This window comes from Clinocottus analis, unplaced genomic scaffold (genome assembly GCF_023055335.1).
Source record: "Clinocottus analis isolate CAN_PGR_092001 unplaced genomic scaffold, fCliAna1.0.p SCAF_18, whole genome shotgun sequence".
NCBI classification, from domain to species: Eukaryota; Metazoa; Chordata; class Actinopteri; order Perciformes; family Cottidae; genus Clinocottus; species Clinocottus analis.
This window is the reverse complement of record NW_027175909.1, coordinates 7,772,503-7,793,772: the sequence shown is the minus strand read 5'-3', so window position 1 is coordinate 7,793,772 and position 21,270 is coordinate 7,772,503. Positions and strand designations below refer to the sequence as shown.

At 41.5% G+C, this 21,270-nt stretch overlaps 2 protein-coding genes across 2 annotated transcripts; both read right to left on the bottom strand.

Annotated features, from left to right (window-relative positions):
* Positions 1–342: 342 nt before the first annotated feature.
* si:dkey-73n8.3 (uncharacterized protein LOC100150965 homolog) lies at positions 343–4,281 on the bottom strand. Its single transcript, XM_068581513.1, has 7 exons — positions 4,004–4,281; positions 3,514–3,629; positions 2,991–3,146; positions 2,758–2,862; positions 2,008–2,217; positions 1,267–1,459; positions 343–672 (listed from the first exon to the last, which is right to left on the bottom strand). Exons 1-7 carry the CDS (start codon positions 4,015–4,017, stop codon positions 570–572), a joined length of 897 nt encoding a protein of 298 aa, XP_068437614.1. The 5' UTR covers positions 4,018–4,281; the 3' UTR covers positions 343–569.
* A 2,498-nt stretch (positions 4,282–6,779) lies between these two features.
* Positions 6,780–18,431, bottom strand: tnfrsf11a (tumor necrosis factor receptor superfamily, member 11a, NFKB activator). Its single transcript, XM_068581512.1, has 10 exons — positions 18,357–18,431; positions 13,978–14,056; positions 13,463–13,588; positions 12,935–13,081; positions 12,765–12,855; positions 12,284–12,360; positions 12,054–12,161; positions 11,740–11,789; positions 10,503–11,451; positions 6,780–7,301 (listed from the first exon to the last, which is right to left on the bottom strand). The coding sequence occupies exons 1-10, from the start codon at positions 18,429–18,431 to the stop codon at positions 7,018–7,020; spliced, it is 1,986 nt and encodes a 661-aa protein (XP_068437613.1). The 3' UTR covers positions 6,780–7,017.
* Between the last annotated feature and the right edge of the window lie 2,839 nt (positions 18,432–21,270).

Genomic DNA, 21,270 nt, shown 5'->3' with positions numbered 1-21,270 from the left:
CTGACGTCTTATAGCTTAGTGGTTCTCAAAAGGGGGTACGCGTACCCCTGAGGGTACGCGAAGGCAGTCCAGGGGGAAGGTGAGATTACAAAAATAAAAATAAATTAGCATCCATTTAAAAAAAAAAGTATTTATAATTATACTTATTTAATAAGTATTCAATGACATATAAATGTATGTTCATAAACTGAATTGTATTCCATATTCAATCAGACACTAATGGCACAGCGCTGTGTATTTCATTTTTTTTTTCAACCCAAAACATCTTCACAGAATATTTCCACTGAGAAAAGGTTGAGCACCACTGCTATAGCTTGATGATTCAAACAAAACACATAAGAATAATTGGCAATACCAGTGATCCTTTTTATTACGAACATTGCTTTCTCCAACCAATTAGCATTCTCAGCCTTCATTACTTGAGTTTCACCAATCAAACTATATTACAACAGCTCGGTTAGGCGTGTATGAGTGTCTCTGCTCAGTAAATCTGGCCTCAGTATGATATTGTAACACTTTGTGCTTGTGTATTGAGCCTTATAGCATGAAGGAGAGCATGTTTCGATGATTTATCTCCAGCGGATGCCGAGCAGTTGGCAGCTCACAGCCCACAGCTTTAAAGCAGTGCCATCGTCCTGACCGGCCCTGGAGGTCTCTGCAAAGGCACAGTCCCTGCAGAAAAGAACAGACAGTCAGGACCTCTTTCAGCGCTTTTTTCATTGTCTCGACGTTTTAAAATACCTGTTTAAACACCCTGTTTCTCTTTATCTAATCCTCCTCTGAAGACCCCTTTTTTCACATGGCAACCATGTTGACATGTCATTGCAGGGTAAAGACACGTGTAATTAATGTCATTAACGACAGCCCTGTTTCATTTAGGTTAGCCGGGGCCCTGGTATCGGGTCTACTGGGTCACTGGGATGGCCGTGACACTAAATCGAATGGGACCCGAAGTAATTGGATCAATTACACCTGTGTTTACCCTCGTATGGCATTTCAACTTGGCTGCTGTGAAAAGGGCCCATTGTAACTGTTACAGAATTAAGGAGGGAAATCCTATGAGAAAAGTACATTTTGTACATCAGTGTATGTCTTGTTGGTGGCTGTAATCACTTTTAGCTAGCTGACCTAGGGTTGTTTACATGTGTGTGTGAGTTGTGATGCTGCCTGATGTCTGCTTCCACCTCTGAGGAGTCGTAATAAGTGATATTTGGTTTGAATTGATCGATCTCAAGTATCGCTTGGTAGTGCAACAGTAACACTGACTTGTAATATCCTCCGGTGACCATCTCGTTCTCTGGAGTGACGGCACAGTAGATGGTGGTGTAGGCTCCCTCTGCTGGGGTCTTGAACAGGAAAGACATAGTCTTGGATATGGTCACGATAGGGTTCCCCAGGTGCCTCGTGATCTCAGTGTTCACCATGCCGGGGTCCACTGAGTAAGCCATCACGCCTTGAGCTGTTACCAAAGAGATGCATTCAGGGACATCATTTATTTCAAATAGGTTGATGTGGATGGGCACCCAAAACCCACTTTGCTTTTCTATTCCCCTACAGTGTTTTGGATAACCTTCAAAAAACAATCTAATAGGAGTCCAACACAAATTACATGGTGCAAAAATGTAATGATAGACACGTGAGCTTGATATCAGAATCCTGGTACTGTATGTTAACACTAAGCTTTACATACGGACAAAAGGCATTCATCATTGTAATAATGATAATACAGTTACAAAAGTAATTCTTCAGAAACAAGGTGTGGTCAGTGAAGTGAATCATTCCCTAAGTGTGTTCTTATAAACAAGTCTCTCCAGTTCTGTTTCTTGCCCAGAGGCCTGTGGTTGAGGCATGAGACTCTCACAATGGCGTGAGATGGAGATCCATATTTTCCGCAGGATTAAGAGACAGAGAGCCACAGATAGATACGTACAGACAAACATACATAGTGCAAAATTATTGCCCTCTCTGACACACATACACACACACATGCGCGCACACACACCCTACCCTCAATCCTTTTGGACAGCTCTCTGGTAAACAGGATGTTGGCCAGCTTGCTCTGTGCGTAGGCCCTGACCGGGTGGTAGTCTTTCTCACCGCTCAGGTCATCAAACTGGATCTTTCCCATAGTGTGAGCTAACGAGGACAAGTTGATAACCCGGGATGGGGCCGAGTGCTTCAGCAAGTCCAGTAAAAGGAAGGTCAAGAAGAAATGACCTGAAGAGGGAACAATCGGGTGGAAGCAGAAAGACAAAAAGAGGAGTTTGCAGCGAGCGGGAAATCAGACGCAAGCAAGAGAAGGATTACAAAGTTGTGGAGATAGAAAGAAAATGCACAAAGGATTTAGAGGTTGGCTCTCTGGTCATCCATTGAGTCACAGAACCAAAGCAACAAAATGAACAGGTTGATAATACTTCATTGCTAGAATTAAAAGTAGTGACGGCCACTGGCATGAAATCTACAAAAAAGTTTGAAGATTTTAACAAATCTCCCCACCAACACAGACAATTTCTCCAAAACTGCTGTATTTCCTCTACGTTTTAATCTAATTTGCTTGAATGCTTTTTATTTTAAAGTCAAAGTAAATTTCTTGACATGTACCAAACATATAGAGGAATTGAAAAAATGTATATATATATATATATATATATATATATATATATATATATATATATATATATATATATATATATATATAAACACAGTAAAAACAAGACATGAAATACATTTGAGGCAAGATCTATATAAAAAAAATACCCAAATGATTGACTCCAAACTGCATCTCGTATCCGTCCACTGTGGTGCTGTAAGGGCACATAGCCACACCTGCATTGTTGATCAGATAGTGAAGAGCCTTCTCATCTGGAAAAACAAATTCTATGTTACCATCACTGCAGTCTTTATGAAAAACTGTGTTCTAGTTGAGTGTGTGTGTGTGTGTGTGTGTGTGTGTGTGTGTGTGTGTGTGTGTGTGTGTGTGTGCCACCCACCGTTGTAGAAATTCTCAGCAAACTGGCAGATAGATTTGGTGTCAGCCAGATCCAGTTGCCTGGCGACTACTTTGGCTCCCTTTACCTCCCTCATGATGTCACGAGCAGCTTGTTCCCCTTTTGCCATGTCTCTGCATGCCAAAATCACCCGAACGCCTACGGAGATTGACACCTCTTAATAGTGACCGTGTGCTGGCGCGTACGTTCAAGTTGAAATCTGAACAACGTAGGGTGACATTGAGCCTACTTTGAAACATGCCTCAGCGTTTATAGATCTACAAATGGCAGCCATGAGTTGTAAGTCCGGCCTCACATGTATTTAAACTGTATTTCATTGTTGGTGAGCATTATTTAATTTACGTAATTTGGCAGTTTAATGCTTGAGCCACCTCGTTAGTTGCATGCTTGTTAAACTGTAAACAATGTCCACACAGTCCCACAGCAAGAGAGAATAATAGAAAAAGCCCGCAGTCATCATGGTACTCATTTATCTGTCTTTAAATGTGCGGTTCTGCTTGCTTGCCTCTGCCTGCCAGGTCTTTCGCTGTCTCTTTTCCTATTCCAACATTGGCCCCGGTTATTATAGCTGTCTTCCCTTCCAGTCGCACATCGGAGGACCAACCGGGAATAATTAGAGACCTGAGGAGTTGAGCATGTAAGTATTAATGATAAATTAAGGAAGATCTTGGTACCAAACAGTATGGGTATATTCAATTTTTAAAATCAAGAAAAAATGTTGTAAGACACATGATTGTTTATGTTTAATTATTGTTGGTTTAAACTTAAAGTGACTAATTGACAAGGTGGTTGAGGTTCACCAACTAACGCAAAATGAATGCTATAAACAAAATAAAGTTCAAAGTCAGAGACTTTGAGCAGACTTCATTTGACAGTGTCTGTCTGAATTGACCTGAAGCAACATCTCCACCCATTTTAATTGGGTTAAATGTATGTATTTAGAATATATATATTTTTAGTGAATCCTGTTTATCTTCCGATGAGAAGTGTCTTACCTGATTGCTTGCATTTCTGTAGTTGGTGACACAAAATGGTGTTATCCCTCTAAAATTAAAACGTCTCCTTTCCGACGATGTTGTCCCAAGACTCCAGAGACGTGAATGATAGAATGAAAGACAAATGACACAGAGACTAAATGGCAGCCTTGTTTGCTGTTTTATATAATTAGGAGTGCATTGGGTAATCATAAGGACAAAAAGGTCTTATGACTTCTTAAAAAGTTTGACAAATCAATTCGACAAAACCTTTAACGGGGTTCCTGGTGAGCAATCACATGGGCTGTGCTGCTATAATTCAAGAAGCCTAAGTCACAGAGAGCTATTGTGTATTTAGTTACAATGTAACATCTTGCCATATTTCAAGGTTGCATCTGCTGGTCCAAGTGTTGCTATGAAACAACTTCATAATCTTTCTGCTGGTCTGATTTGACCCTTTTAAGCTCCTCATATGTCCTGCATGCACAATCATGACCTGTGAAGTAACAAAAAACTTCATCCGCCGAATGACAAATGACCATTTGGTGAAATAAATCCCAACTAAGTCATTTCAGGTGAAATTGAAAACCTGGACATACACGTGATCCTGTCAGCATTAGACCACTGTGGATTTTCTGGTGCTTTCCACAGGAAGGTCTACGTTATCACCTGAATGTGAGCGTGTTATTCTAACTGCTGATTGAGGTGATCCTTGATTTCCCCCCTTCTTCAGTGGCCGCTATTTGAATTAGCGTTTCAAAATGGTGTGTGTGTGTGTGTGTGTGTGTGTGTGTGTCTGTGTGTCTGTGTGTCTGTGTGTGTGTGTGTGTGTGTGTATGTGTGTGTGTGTGTGTGTGTGCGTGTGTGTGTGTGTATTGGTATGCATTAATAACACCAGAGACTGTATCTTATGTTATACATGTAGGATAATACTGCATAAGATGTGATAAACAGAGCCCTTGTTTGCCTCACCCTTCTTTACAATGTCACAATTTGTAATATTTATTCCAGTCACCACCAGGGGGCAGACTGTAGCAGCAAACAGTGGGTAAGGACTTCCTACATGTCTTCAGTCAAAAGAGAGACTGTTTTCTCACACATGGCTGAGGGGGAAAAAAGAAAGAAGCTGAAATCATTTAAATCTACAGTCAGGTTCTGTGTTGGCCGGGCCGCCGGGTCTCATGTAAACCATGTGAAAGCTAGTCATAATTTCCTGTTTTCGCAAACAACCATAAAATAGGCCAGTACGAGATGCACACTTACACACACACAAACACACACATATATAAACATAGTCTTGCTGACCCAAACCAGGCCTAAATGAGTGCTGCCAGTTCCTCTCATGTGGTCTCTCTGTGACGCTGGCTGGTCTTGGTTTCCCCTCACAGCTGCTTGCCATCGACAGGCCTGATGAAAGGCTGTCTGTCTGTCTGTCTGTCTGTCCGCCTGTCTGTCCGCCTGTCTGCCTGTCTGTCCGTCAACAGGGCATAAAGACACAGAGGTCTCGCCACATGTCTAATTAGCATTGCTTCACAAAGATTATAGATCGTCTTGAGGGGAGAAATGACTCGTTCATTGTAATTTGTCAAAACCAGAATAGAAAAGTTGACAGAGAGAAACCACAGAATGTAGGAAAGCAGCCAACCCTGGGAGGATTAGATGCAGACGTATTTAATTTCAATCAAAATATTCTTTCAGTCATTCATTGCAATGGTTTGATTGATATGTACATAATAAGCGTATAGCTGAAAACATATGGCGAGGTTGTAATCAAACTTATAACTCCACGTGTGCGTTTCGCCTGCTTTTAATGGCGACACTTCCACACCGAAGGAGAATAAGCACAAAGAGATTGTTCATTCTTGATTCACATATACATTCTTTTCTTTTAAAATATATACAGACATTGATCACATATCTCCTGAAATAATACATAAACAATCTACTTTGTCAAATTAATGAAAATATAAACAGGCTGACATTTTACTTTTCTTCATGAAGGCTTGCACATTAAAACATAATGAAACAAAACAAAACAGTAATAAAATAGCTTATCAAATGCATAGCATTTTTTTTCTTAGACACACTGCACTTGTGGTGCAATAAGTAGAGAATTTAAAAAAAAATCTAAATATGGGATAAATAAGCGTCGTACCAAAACTGGATGTGTCTCTTTACTGTAAATTAGCTTTTGTCCAACCTTGTAACCCTAAAATAGAAACATTCACTCAGTGAAATGCCAAATAGTAATGTAGCCTGTAGATGGAATTCCTCACAAAAAAGTATTTGCTTTTATGGTTTGATTTTGTGACAGCAAACACAATTATTTCCACATGGTGGATATTTTGTTATGCAAGAACACTTTTAAAATCATGCAAATATCAAATTCAGGCGTGTACAAACTTTAATCTGGGCCAGCCAATGGTGGAAGGTGGGAAATGATAAAATGCATTTGATATAATGCTGTTATATCAAGACCCAGCTGCAATTTCCATACAACAATAAAAGCATGATGTTCTTCCAGTCAGAACCCTAGTTCCACAACTTATTCCCATCAAAATTCCCCATCATTGTCTAGAAAGGAGGGAGTTTCCATTTGCAAAAGCATGAAGCCTTCCAATGGAAAATGAATAAAGGCACTTTGGAGATGCCTGAGGCAAGATTCAGAGACTAATGTTTCCAAACCAATGATGGAGGCATAGATCGATAGCTCCACAACTCTAAAAAGTTGCTCTCTGCTCCGCTCCATTTGAAATAAAAGCCTTTTTTATTTCTTCTTGGACAGAAAGCAGATGGTTTATAGATTTATTCAGGCTTTTTTTTCATGTAATTGGGAGCGGAGACATTTAAGGCAAAGTAACCAACAGAAATGATCGGAGGTTATTTTTACATTGTCTAACTGATTGTCACTGAGCTGATCACTGTACTGTCCTGAAGGAAAGATGTAGCGCAGTCCGTGGGTACTTGGCTGTATAGGAGATCAATAATGTTCTTCGACTTCGTCTTCTGACAAATAAACAGCCAGTCGTCACTTTTCACTTCCCCAGCGGCCGCTCCTCCCTCACTTCCTGGACTGGCAGTGTCTCGTCCTGCAAGGTGCTTTGACTGATGGAGTCCTCTTGCTGCCTCATGCTGCTCTGGAAAAACGGAGCCGTCTCATTGGCCTCTTCCTGAACAGGGCTCCCGAAGGCATCGTCCTGACCCGCCCCTTCACTCCCGAGAGACGTCTGGCTGACGTAGACGACTATGACATCGCCGCTGAAGTTCATCACCTGACCGCTGGAGATGAAGGTGGTGTTGTGGCTCCCGGACACCTGACCTGTACGGAACAATGCGGAAAGGAGAAAAAGAGGCGGTTGTGAGAAGTAGAAAACACACACAAGAGTGGTAAAGGGATAAGAAATGGGACACTATTTATGCATCAAATTTGCCTGGTAGTTACATTTTTTTCTAGTGTGGGCTTGTGTGACAAAAACCATGGTTTCATGACAAATAAATCATCAGCTCCCACTCTAACTGGTACAGAAAATGATGGGTGATATGACACCTTATTAGGAAATTGTGCAAGGCATGGCCTTACAATTTCTCCCCCACACAGAGTCAGAAAGAGCTTTCCCTATTCGTGATGCCAGTGAAGAAGGGACTATATCTTGGGTAAGCTCAGATGATAAATGGACAGTGGGCGTAATGACCATGCAGGATGACCACAAAGAGCCCACAGCTACATAGACAGCTATATCATATCCTTTCTGCCTTATTTGTTTCAGCGTCCAGCAGTTTTTAGCGTGAGAAACTCAAGACCTCTGAAAACAACTCATTTGGGTTCAAGGTTTTACAGAGATGGCTGAATAAATGCAAAATAATAATGTTCAACTCTCTATAACCTTTATTTCCATCCAGAGCTGTGCACGTTTCTCAATAAGAAACATATAAACTTACACTGATCTACTATTGTTCATGTATTGTTTATATATGAATTCCACCCAACCAGGTGAATTAGGAAATGAAATGTGTGTTTTTGTCTTGTAAGCCATCTTTCACCACAATAAGCCTCTGGTTCCTATTTTATCCAGCCTCCTGTCTGAGTTTCCAGCCGACAGGACAGGCAGACCCTCAGTGACTCACAGCTCATGCCAGTTCACACATGTGCACGCACACACTCGCACACACACACTGAAAAGCACACATATCAAGGCAGACAAACGCAATCACAGTAAGTGTGTCTACGTGTTCCCCATCTGAGAGCCTTTCCTGGAATATCAGTCTGAGAGGTCGAGCTCAAGACTATGTCAGATCACCACAACTTTTAAAACAAAGCTCTGTGGAATCTGCTCGGGTTATTCTGTCAAGCAGATTTGTTTCTGGGTGCCCAACAATTGTGTGCTGACAGGGTTTTTAAACCAAAGAGTAAAGTTGAACTTGTGTACCCCTCCTTAGCTCAGCGAAAACCACAATTGTACACAGTGCTCTGCCAAATCTTGCTCATTTTACCTGGACAGCTGCCAGTCTAATTCCTCAAGCGGTACAATATATCTGGGGCATTACTACTGTTAATTTAAATAAACAAATGCATTTAAACCCCAAAAACTGAAGCTGCGGAGAGTCCAACACATGACTGATGTTGTATACTGTCCAGCATCTATGTGTAAACCATGTAAGACAACTAAAATGGAACATACATTTTTCTTCTCACACTTATAAATAGATTGCATGCAGGGAACCCATTTAATCACCTGTGATTACTGCATTATGGGAAATGGTGTTCTTCTCAGGCCAGCCAGGGTGTAATTCAAGAACCAAGTCATTAAGTGAGAGTAAAAAAAAAAAACGTTTTGTGTGTCTGTGTGTGTGTGTTTTTTGTTGGGCGGGCAGGGTTATAAAAGTATTACTCAAGCTGTGCACATCTTGCTTCAATTAAAGCTGTGGTCACTTTGCGCAACCCTATGGAACTCTGGGTAAACAGGAGCTTTGTAGATGGCATAGTTCAGACTGACACACACACACACACACACACACACACACACACACACACACACACACACACACACACACACACACACACACACAGTGTATGTTAGAGTGTGGTTCTAGTGGTTCACTAGCTCATCTAACACAGATATCTCATTCCTGCTTTCTGTGTGGTCCCTCTAAGTCCGGGGTCAAGCTATCGAATACTGGCTTTCATAAGACATATTTCTTGGAAACAATCACACTAATTCTGTATTCAAATGCTGAAACCTAAATGTTGGCTTGTAAAACCCCAGTACTGTTCAGATCGCTTTGACGAGACGACTTTTAGATCTAACCATAACCACTCAGTGTTTGAGGCACAATACATAAATATGTTTTCCAGAGATTTTCCTTTTTGGCAGTGTGCAAAGGTCTCTACGAGAACAATACAAGTTCAACAACGTGACAGTAACACTTTCCATTAAAACCAACATGAATTGCTTTGTGTTGTTTTTGGTCGCCTGCTGGGTACCATATCATTTCATGTATGGGTATGACGCTGTGGCCATACAGTGGTGGCGACTGCCTACATGAGCAGAGAACTAAGGATCCACCTGGCAAACACAACTGTGGTCCAACAGTCTTTGTAATGAGCCAACATCATCAGAGCACACAACCGTGGAGCATTCACTTTGCATTGACATCGTTAAATGGTCATAGCAAAACTATTCAAAAAATATATCTATCTCGACAGCATCTTTTTTTTTATACCCCAGGAGAGTAAAAATAAAATAGCTTGACTTTCTAAGAATCAAGAGACAAAAGTATAAAAGCCCATTTCGACCATGGACAGAAATTGGGAAAGTTTGGTGGTAATAAAAGTAACAACACTTATGGAAAAACTTAGTCAAGATTATGAGCTACTAAATCACAATTTTCCAATTGTGAGATTAAGTCATACTTGAGTTATAATAAACTCATATAATTAATAATAATATAAGTCATTATTATATATTTCAACTTTTTATGACACTATACTATGCCATTTTATGGCATACTGAAGTATGACTTGTTTATGACTAGTACAATATGACTATTTATGTCTTTTTATTGGTATAATATACAATGCATTCTTTATGAAATACTGTACTATTCATTTTCTATTACCGGTACTTTTTATGACATACTACACTACGACTCATGACTTTTTAAAGACTTATTATCGGAAGAACTTTTATGACATACCGTACTATGACTTTTTTATGACCATTGTTTATACTATAGTATGATATTTTTTATGGCATTTCATATCATGACTTTTTATTACTTTTTAAAGACATACTATATTATTACTTGTTTATGACATATTACTTTTAGTAACATAATATAGTGAGACTTTTTTATGGCATGCATATTTTTTTTATTACATCTTTTTATGATTTTCTTAAGACATACTAAACAATGACTTTTTATGTATTATTAAGACATACTACACAAATACCCTTTAATGGCATACTATACTGTGACTTTTTTATGGCAGACTAAATGCAAGTGTTCCATTTGTACTTACCGGAGGTAAGAGTTGGTTCAGTCAGCTGACTATGGAGGCTCTCAGGGGAACAGTCGAGATCTAAGTCTCCAGAAGAGAGTTTGATTCCCTTGCTGTCCCTCCAGGAAAGTCCCTGACCTTGCTCCGGGCTCGAGGCCTCAGGGGGCTTGTCCAGGTAGAGATCTCCAACGGATGAGGAAGTCATCAAGGGGCTGACCGAGGTCGTCGCAGAGGTCGCGCCGTTCTCCGTCGAGGTGGAGTCTGTGCTTGCCAGTCTGTACAATTCCTCCCGCTTCACCAGTGAGCTGTCAGTCAGGTGAGGTTTGAACTCTGGTCTCATCTGAGCTTGAGACAGCGGCAGGCAGAGTTCAGGAAGTGGACTGGATGGAGGGATGACGGAGGAGATGTGGAGCAGTGGAGGAGAAAGCGGGGCAATAGATGCAACGCCTGTCTCACTCTTGGACAAAACTATCTTTTCTGGGTTTCCGTCACCATTTTCTCCATTACCGTCTGCCCTTACACTCCCATGTTTATCTTCTTTCCCACTTTCATCTCCATCCAGCCCTCTGCAGGAGCAGGTTCCTGGAGTCCCGGCACTGACAGCCTGGCTGCAGTCCTCATTCTCCCCTACTTCCAGTGGCTCACGGACAGGAATGACACACACACAAGAACCTGCCCAAAGAGGAGACACACTCACGACCTCCTCTTCTTCTGACACCTCCTCTGGTTCTCCGGGCCCTTTACTCTGATCCTCCATCACTATCTTCTCCTTGGTTCCTTGGTCCTCCGTCCTTTCCCCCGTGAAGGGCAGTGAGACCTTCACATCGGGAACAGATGTTGGGAAGGTGCATGGGTGCTCATCGGCGGGGCTGTGGGGTGCTTGGCAGATGAGTTTGGTCGTCTCACACGGTGTATATTTGGGGCCAACTCCTAATCCTCCTCCACTGTGGTAAAGAGGGGCCAAGGTCTCCTGGAACAGCAGAAACAAAGAAAGGGGCATTGCAAGTTGCTGTTATTATGTGCATGAGTCGTAAGAAGTATTTTCATTTGTTGTTAATACACCAAGTAGTAATATAGACAGAAGAGCTGTCTATATATATATATATATATATATATATATATATATATATATATATATTGTCTCTGATTGTTTATAGCAGATATGATCAAAAGAAACAATCTAATAAGTCGGTGGGATTACTTGCAAAAACTTTGGCTTTAGTGTATTTGCAGTGTTCTAACTAAAACTTCACTTTACCTGTTGTATCCTAGTCCTCTTCAAATTCTGGACACAGGATCGCAGATTTACTAGACAAAGAAACAACACATTGTACCTTAATCCTGCATACAATGCAGTGGCAGGCATCTTAATAATTTCTAGCAAAGATGTACTGCAAAAAAGAAGTTAGTGAACACCTGAAATGATCATTCTTAATGTGTTCAGGCGTTAGATAGTAACATTTACACACTACTTGGGTAGAAAAAGGCATTTAGAACCAATGTCTGCAATGTCTGACACCTTAAAAACATCATAGCGAGAGATGAACTTCAAGTATGACTTATGCAGCTTACCAGAGAGTAATTTCAGCTTGTCCTTGTAGCAGAAGAGAAGCAGGATGAGGAGGCAGAGAACAGTGATGACCGATAGCACGGACACTATAACCCAGGAGTATGCTGCACCTGCAAGATAGAGGAGTTCAGAGCTTGCTTTCCCACTCTAAATATCATCTGCCAAAGGTGCAAACAGTCATAAATATCGGACACAAATAGCAGTGAATGTGTCAATGTCTTCCCTGTCTTACCATGGACAGGTGCTCCACACACTGCATCAGCCTGAGCGCTGCCTGGCTGTGATTCACTCCGGCCTTCAGCCTTGCAACTAGATGAGAGGATGAAATTACAAAAGCACAGTCAAGGGAAGTAGTTGTACAACTGGACTCACTCGTTGTTGTTTTTTCTTTCCCTCAACATTTCACAGGCCAACCTGAAAGCCATTACCGATGAATCTGCAACGTTACAGAAAAAGGAACAGATGGAGAGAAAAACAAAATTCTCCCTCCCTCTCGCCACCATCATCATCATCATCATCAAGGATCCGGCCGGCAGTGGAAGCTGGTATTTGGTCCAGGGTTCCAGGGGAAGTGGTGTGAGTATTACTCATAACAGCTGGTCGGTGGTGAGGCAGACGACAGCTACCCAATTGCATTTTCCCTTCATGATTCTAGGCTAAAACCTGTGTGTGTGTGTGTGTGTCTGTGTGTGTGTGTGCACATTTAAACTCACTTAGTCCATTGTTTGCAATGTTCTGCGGTGTTGTCCGCAGAGAAGAAGCCCTTCTTGCATGCAGCGCATGTCTTCCTTCCATTAGTAGACTCTGGAATTAATAACACATTGTCGCATTGCTCTCAGCTGCTGTAATTGGTTGAGGTGTGTCATGTGTTCACGTGTCTCACCGAGGTCCAACTCGAGTCCATATCCAGCACTGCAGGTGGGTATCCTCTCACAGTACTCGCAGTTGATGGGGTAGCATTGGAGGCCAGAGAGGCAACGGCACGGCTCCTCCGCCACGAGGTTTTCAGGCCGCTCCATAAAACCCTTACCTGGTAGTCAATGGCAAGAGTCTATTAGTGCGAATCCTTGAAAGGAATGAGCATGTGTGTTTTACCTCCACTCCGCAGGCTGATCTATTTATCTGTGTAGCTTGGAATTGGCTTTGGTACAAAGAATAAAATAGTACAACAATAAATAGATATGTATTAAAACCCTTAATCTTAACTTTTTTGAGACAGTATCAGAAGCTTTGTTGTACTGGAGAGCTTGTGATTAACAGCTGTTTGTTTTTTGTTCTCTAATGTAAGTAAACAGGAGTGAAGATAATACCTGCAAACTACGATATCATATTTTAACATGTGTATCGTTATGGCATGAGTAGCAAACACATTTTCATGTTTTATTAAGATTTCCAAACTGCTGGTACTGACCCTGGTCACAGCGCTTCTGCTGGAGACAGCGCATCTGTTCAGTCCAGCCCGGCTGGTATTCACCCGGATTACATTTATTACATATGGTCTGTTGGGAATCAGTGCAGTCGGAAAACACACGGAAGCCTAACCAAAAAGAAGAAGGAAAAAAAGTGAGCGAGAATGAGAAAGAGGGATAAAGAAAGACAGATGGAGTTAACAACCCGTACATAATCACATAGCCACTAAAAACTCTAATGGAAGAAGAGAAAAGAGGAATTAAATTGACAAAATTAGAATGAATGAGTATTTTAAGTGGAATGTCAACGCAACATGTGTGTGGTTGTGAAAAAATGTGTACGTCAGAGCCATTTTTGGCCAAGATGTTCCTTTTTTTAACATTCTTCCTCTTTTGATTCAAGATCTTTGTGAATGGAAATCTATTTTTATTGTATGCTACTTCCGTCATGTAAACCAGCTACTTTCTTGTGTTTACTTCTGTGTGTGTGTGTGCGTGTGCGTGTGTGTGTGTTTACCTGGTTGACACTTCTTGCAGCACCTGGAGCCTCTTAAATAATGTGTTTCATTACACTGGATAGATTTGGAGACAGTGTTCTAAAAACATAACAGGACATACAATTAGTTTTCTGTTATTTTAAGTAAGCTTTGTAAGTGACAGAAAACAAAGCAGTCATGTATCCTTTACAAACACAAAACAAGGCATATTTGGAATATATATATATATATATATATATATATATATATATATATATATATATATATATATATATATATATATATATATATATATATATAGTATAGACAGACAATTTCAAAGAACAAAACTGAAAATAGGAAAGTGAAGTGCAACTTTGGAAGTTGAAATAGTTTTTAAACTACTATTCCTTCTAAAGGTATGCCACACTTTTCTACTGCAATTATTCTTCTTCAGTTCATCTTTCAAATCCACATGATATTTTCAGATGGTGGTGAGTAATGAGAGGAAGAGGATGGTTAAATATCTCCATGACATGCCCAGGAATTCTTTCCAGACTCTCAGAAGCACCTGACCACAGCACAGCACACCCTCCAAACCAGCAACCCAAACCCAATAGCAACCAGTCGCATAAGGAGAACTAACTGGAACTTAATCCAATCCACTCCAGTTGGCTTGAAAACACTTGGCTGCAGATATTCTCCTGATCTCCACTAGTGAGCTCCTAAAAGACACTCACCATGTCATTGGCAGAATTGGTCAACTTGCCCATTTACTAAATGGTGAGAATAAAAACAAATCTTAAGGCAGTAGTTAATCTAAACGGTGAATTCATTATATTCAAACTTGAGATAACAGTTGATATTGTTACTATGGAGTGCCAGAGCTTTAGTTGCAAGGAACATGGAAGTTAACAGTAAAAATGGGAACTCTGATTTGGAAAAAAAAGGCCACAAAGGTAAGCCGTGCAGGCTCTCACATACTGGACACGTCCTCCAGCCAACCTAAATTAGGGGCCGGTGAACTCCGAGCCACATTGCTGAATTAGAGAATCTGGCTGTTATGACAGAAACTATGCCAAAGCCACAGCGTCTATATTTAAATGTAAAACAAATACAACCTATAGGCTTGACTGCAGTCTGAACTGGGATCAACCTTCTACTTTTCCCTCGCTCAGCCCTTCTGCAAGCTTCTTTTTCCCATGAAATTATACACAAATTCAGTCATTCATTCTGTAATTTGCACTCTAAAAAAAAAAGGCTGGTGCCGCAGAGGTCCAGTTAAGTGAAAAGGGATCAACCCATCCTCCTGCTCTTTCAAGAGGCGACCGACATAAGTCAGTCTGTCATCATACTCATCATCAAAGGCTGTCTTTTATTTCCAACAGTACATCTGTCTGGACTCAAACGTCACCCTTCCTAAAAATAATTACATTCTTCATTTACAAAAAATAGTATCATGCTAAAGTCTTAAGAGGCATATAAATATAGCTGTGGCTAAGAGAATAATGCGATGGAACTCTAACATCGTCTTTCACACCATGTCCTCCTCTTGCTATTTCTTTCCCTCTCTATCTCACACCTCCATGTTAAACTCTGTTTAGCCTCAGTGTCTGTCTGTCCGGCCCCGGGCTTCAACAGAGCACCAAGAACACGGAGGCATTTAATTACCTCCATTAGGCCTCTCACACTTCAGCCAGTCTTTGTTTTAGACTCTAACCGGAGGGATCATGATGCTCAGCGCTCACTGCTCAGAGTCAGACCGCAGCGCTAACAAGGACCATGTGCTGCAGCAGACACCAGTGAAACAAGTAGGAACGCTTCCCGTGCTAAGAGGTTCATGTTTGTGCACTACGGATAGGTGGGTGAATAGATAGACAGAGACGTGGAGACACAAACGCCAGTGGTGGTGAATCCATATAGCTGGGACACAGTGCACAGGAAGCCAAAAGAATGCTGGGAATTGTATTTTTGGTACCGCCACATCTAAATATTGGGTGTCAGTTATGCAAGGCAGTATGTTTCGACTCACTAAATATATATGTAAGAGGAAAAGAGCTGATCCACCCTATATGATTATAGGTTACGATGACAGTCAAGATAGAATATCCAACCTCAAAGCTAACTTTATCTGCAGGGATCCAAACATACACTTGAGTTTGAGTGTGTGAGTCTAATGATGAGGGAGGTAAAAGGGTAAATAGTCCGTTGGGGTAATTCAATGTAGAAAGTGTAAAGTCTTCTTGCTCTGGTAATATAAAGTAACTACCCATGTGAACATATTTTCCTAGAATTTGTGTGATCCTATCAAACAGGAGAGTGGTGCAGAGTGCATTCCACCGGCAGTCAGAATACAAGAGAATTTGCATAACGGCAGCCGTTGGCATGGAGCCAAGAGAAGCAGAGCGTGGTTTTATTCCGTATCACCTTATCCGTGACGAGGGGGTGTAAAGGGGAGATGCACAATTGAATCTGAATATGATGTTTGCGAATGTGATTCATTCTTTAACAGGCACTGAAACAAATTCTTGGAATTCTAATACCTGCAAAATCAGGAGTAATAATCAAACACAGTTTGCAATGTTTTACTTTAAAGGCTGGTTGGGATTTTCAATAAAAGCTGGATATCAAGTGGCACAGCAACGGCAGCTCAATCTTCAAGGAAGAACAGATCTTGCAACGAGTTGGAAAACAAGTCCCTGCCCAACTATTGTCTGCTAATTGTTTTGATTGAAGACAGAGCTCAAACGGGTTGTGCTAGCTCCAAAGAAGTGTTAACACTATTCAAATCTAATGATGTCTCCACACAAAGCTCTATTGTCACACACTCCTTAATGCTTTTCTTTCCTCATTAATTGGATGTGTCTGTTGTTTAGTTAAACCAAGTTTGAATCTGACGGCCTGAGGCAATGTTGTGTTTTTGCTCAAGCCTGATTACTGATGTGATGGTGGATGTATGGATGGAGCTGCAGCGGGTTAGACAAAAGGCTCTTGATCAATTAAATGATTACAAAGAAGACGGGTTGCTTGTTGACTATTAGATGGAGGGAGTTGGGAAAGAGGTAGTGAGAGATCAAGATTGGATAATCTAACGGAAGAGGCTCAGATGCATGAATTGCTAATAAAAATAGTGAAGGAGCCATGTGGTTAGGAAAATAAATGAATCCATCAAACCTCAGTTTATTCATAGTGCATTGACTTTTAAAGCTCTCGACATCTTGAAGTAATCTTGTATTGCTCAATGTTACAGAGACAGTTGGACATGCATTTGGAATTGACTGGATAAAGTGGTTGAAAACCAAGAAAAAGAAGGGGAATTCTTTGGGGATGCTGTGAGTCAGTAATGGCAAGGCCATGGTGAGAACAAACCAAAGCCAAAGATTTGCAGTGTCACCTTCACACGTAGATGAAAAACATGTCTTCCCTTCCACACACCGACTCGTTTTCCAGCTATTATACTCTTGTTGCCACTATTTGAACATATGAGGCTTGAACTTGACACCATTTGTCTTGCCTCTCTGGATTTATGGACAAGAAGCAGAGGCTTTTCGAAGCGCTATCTCTTGCAACACATCTCAGTGAAGCAGAGGAGTAAAAGCAGGGAAGGAAAACAGGGAAGAAAGAGCGTCTGTTCCAGTCAGAGTCGGAGCGACTCTGACTTACGGTAACAGGCCAACAGGTCGCTGGTGCCCGGCAGTCCCACCACTACGACCGCATCTTATAAACTACTTCCACCTGGACAGAGTTAGCTCCGGACTAAACAACAACATGCCATTCACTTTAAAACAAACTTAAATTAAACTGCGGCAGTGACACAGCTGGGGCAATGCGCAGCGCTTATGATGAAGATACAATGGAAACAACACAACGATGCGTTGCATGATGTATTCATAAACTGCCTGTAGCCTTATGGGGACAGTGACTGTTAAACATAGGACTATGTTTTGTTGTTAGAGACTTTGAATTCTCTCACATTGAAAGTGTCTCCTCTATGGAAGAGCGAATGAGATTCCCGATAAGCCATTTGGCTCACGCGAGATAATATGGTTCAGGGAAATGAGCACCGAGTTGCCAGCGGCGTTTTTGCGGTCAGAACAGACGAAGTGGACTCAACCCAAACACAACTGTTTCCAGTCAGTGTAAAAAAAATCACCCCCACCTTCCTTCTCACTTTAAAAAGTCCATATGACTTATCTGATGTGATGACATATATTCTGATTTACTGTTTCACACCTCCTCCTCCATCTACTCGACCAAGATAGTTTCAGAATGTAATCAATTTCTATCTCATAAAACGTAGTGCACAGGAGACAGGGTATACAATAAAGTAATGTTCAACTCTCTTGCATATGAAATGCACTTCTAATTGTGTTAGGAGTCAATTTAAACGTTCTATTGAAGACAATAAGTGTGTTCTTACCTGTGCGTAAAAGGTAAGGAGGACGCACGTTATCCAGCCTCGGACTATCCAACTTGTAGAAGTGCTCGATCTCATCTCTGCTGGTTAATTGAGAATATACTTCTGAGGCAAACGACTCCTAACGCCAAGATCCAACTCTTCTTCAGATGAACTCGCAGTAAATCTCTTTTTCTTGTGCGCGTGGCCTCCACACTGTCTCACAGGGCATTATTGCGCCTTCATTCATTAGGCAGCTGCAGTTACCACCTTTCTTCTCATCCTTCTGCTATCACCCACGCGTTGTGGAGTAAGCTGCATGCAACAGCTTGTAACAACGGACTGGCTGACTGAGGGAGGGAGGGAGGGAGGGAACTCCTCCCACGTTGCCATACTGCGTGTCAAAAAATAAGTCCACTCCCACTTTTCTTTCCTACATCTGAGCACAGATCCGTTTCTCTGAATGAATGTACATGTGACAGGTAAAGCAAGTGTGATTGTTCTCTGATGCAGGAGAATATCATTGGACCCATAAACACTGATACTGTCGCTGCATGTTTCTGTGATGATCAACTTTAATGTTAAATAAACAACTTATTTTGAAAGTTTCCCAATGAGCACTTCTCATGTGATTGACCAAGTTACGTTATGACCTCATGGCATAGATGAATACAGATGACCACACACTCTTGAGCAAAAGCATGTGGTCATGCTAGAGGTGAGTGGGCAGCATAGTTCCGGCAGCATGGATCCTGGAATGGCCACGTACATTTCTACAGTCTGAAAAAAACAAAAAGCACAGCCCCCAGGGAAGAAAGAGGGAAAACACAACGTATTTGCATGGCAAGCCTACCATGGCAAGTTCAAAAAGGGGAGGTTTGAGAGAGTGGAGAAAATGTTCTCTTCAAGTTGACAGTTATGCAAATATTAAATTGCACGTGAAGGCCCTGAAAGGATAAAACAGGGTAGATCGAGAGGAAAAGAGAGGTAAACAACACCACAAAAGAGCTGCAAAGAAATGAAGCAATTTATATTCCTCGATAAGAGTTATGGAACTGAAAAAATAAGAGACAAAAGTGTATAATTTAAAATAATTAATCAGACATCTGTGTTAATGTGCAGCACTTGTTGCACCGAGTGGTTTACCAGAAGTTTCACAAATGATGACTAAAAAGGTACAATGACTCATGTCAAATTGAGGTGTCCATGGGCAAAACGTTGAAATCATAAGAAGTTAAATTGAGGGAGAAAAAGGAAGAATGATAAGGGGTTTTAGGCTGAGCCAATGGAGGGAGCGGGCTCTCCACCACTTCCTGTCAAAACATGCTGAGTGAAGCTGTTTTGTGGTGGAGCCTGTGCAGCTCGCACGGTAGCAATTAAGAGCCAGATTAGACTCATAGCAATCAGAAACCTCAGCTTGACTCTGAACGCACCCCAAACATTCACACCAAAGTCAAGCTCCAACATCAAAACAGAAACAGAAAAAAACATTAAGAAGTCGCTGTTAGGATCCACTTCAAACATTAAAGTTACAATTTAGGTTATTTTGATGTATAAAAATGTAGATCTGCTGCAGGCAAACACCACGCTGGTTTATAAGCATTACATTTCAGATGACCTGGGTCAGAGCACAGCCTGTGCAGCTTTTTATGTGTCTGCAAGTATGTGGGTTGTGTTGCTTAGCATCACGTACAACAAGTCAAAGGTCATGCATATTCCAGACAGCTCATATACACAAAAATGAATGCACGCCATGGGCCGGTCCAATAGTTTCCATGAAAGTAACACACACTTGTTCCATAGAAGAAAGCAGCCGCAGCCTGATTTGAGACCATGGTATTGGAGAGAGCTTCAAGGGTTCGGCGCGGTCTCCCTTGAACGCATTGAGGAGCACACGGGGCAAGCAAGCACGCACGTGGCCCGAAGTGGAATAACAACATGAAGGCTTCGGCACCACGTTCCGGTGGGTAACGGGTTGGATCTGCTCTGGAAACAGATGTGATCAGTGAGTCACCCAAGTCACCAATGTGAGAAAGAGCTGCCTACTGAAAAACACATATTGCCTGGCGACACACACCTACGCTGACAAAGCCAAGCCGAGGGTCTTGACAAGCAGGGAGGGTTGTTTTGACACAAAGAACAAAGATGCTCACTCGACATTCAATTGACACACCACTCTGCACTCGCATATCTGCAGACACACCCACAAAAAAGTGGGAGTGCACACGCACAATGCCGCCATGCATGCACTCGAGTTCCACCCTGTCGCCTATTGATTATTTGTCCACCTGGCACCTTATCTGTGTCGGTGGTTGAATATTAGCCTGAAAATGCAAATTTGGTTCTTTATCATTCACTCACGTAATGTTCAACCACTAAATGAGTGCCGCTCCACAATGCCCTGCTTTACCCACCTCTATTTTTTCCACATTTATAAATGTACTGCGTACCAGCACAATCAGAAGTGTCCAAAAATCTGTTGTTTATCAACAATGTCATTACCATAGCAGCCACATTTTCTGCTACTTAGTCATTTTACTAAAAATCTTAAAAAAAAATTGGAATTCCTATAGCGACCTTCTGAGGTCCACACATCTTTGACTGAGATCAGGCGCATGTTTTTGATGATAGGCCAAAGTTAACCACGTTATTTTGAGAGATAGTGCAATCTTGACGGCAGATCGGAGCTTTTATTTCAGTGAGTTGTTGGGAATGTCCCAGAAGATGGACTTTGGTTTGTTGTACTAAGCAGACAATAGACCACATCAAAGGGTTGTATGTGAGGGGCAGGTACAGCAGGAGTGTGTTTGTCTGTGAAATGACTTGTTTTACAGCCTCCAACACCTGTCAACACTTAAAGCCATGAGCCACAATCAAAACTCGGGACACCAACGAGTGCAAAAGCATGCCGACATCCAGTGAAGCCTCCAGACGCATA

Bases quoted from the DNA above. Each gene is read 5' to 3' on its own strand.
- si:dkey-73n8.3 (XM_068581513.1), bottom strand. The intron at 1,460-2,007 runs GTAGGGTGTGTG...CTTTGGTAACAG, and splicing joins GCTGTCCAAAAGGATTGAGG to CTCAAGGCGTGATGGCTTAC. The intron at 673-1,266 runs GTCAGTGTTACT...TCTTTTCTGCAG, and splicing joins GTCACCGGAGGATATTACAA to GGACTGTGCCTTTGCAGAGA.
- tnfrsf11a (XM_068581512.1), bottom strand. From the start codon at position 18,431: ATGAGATCGAGCACTTCTACAAGTTGGATAGTCCGAGGCTGGATAACG. The intron at 13,082-13,462 runs GTCAGTACCAGC...ATTGACTACCAG, and splicing joins GCAGAAGCGCTGTGACCAGG to GTAAGGGTTTTATGGAGCGG. The intron at 12,856-12,934 runs GTGAGACACGTG...TATTAATTCCAG, and splicing joins TGGACTCGAGTTGGACCTCG to AGTCTACTAATGGAAGGAAG.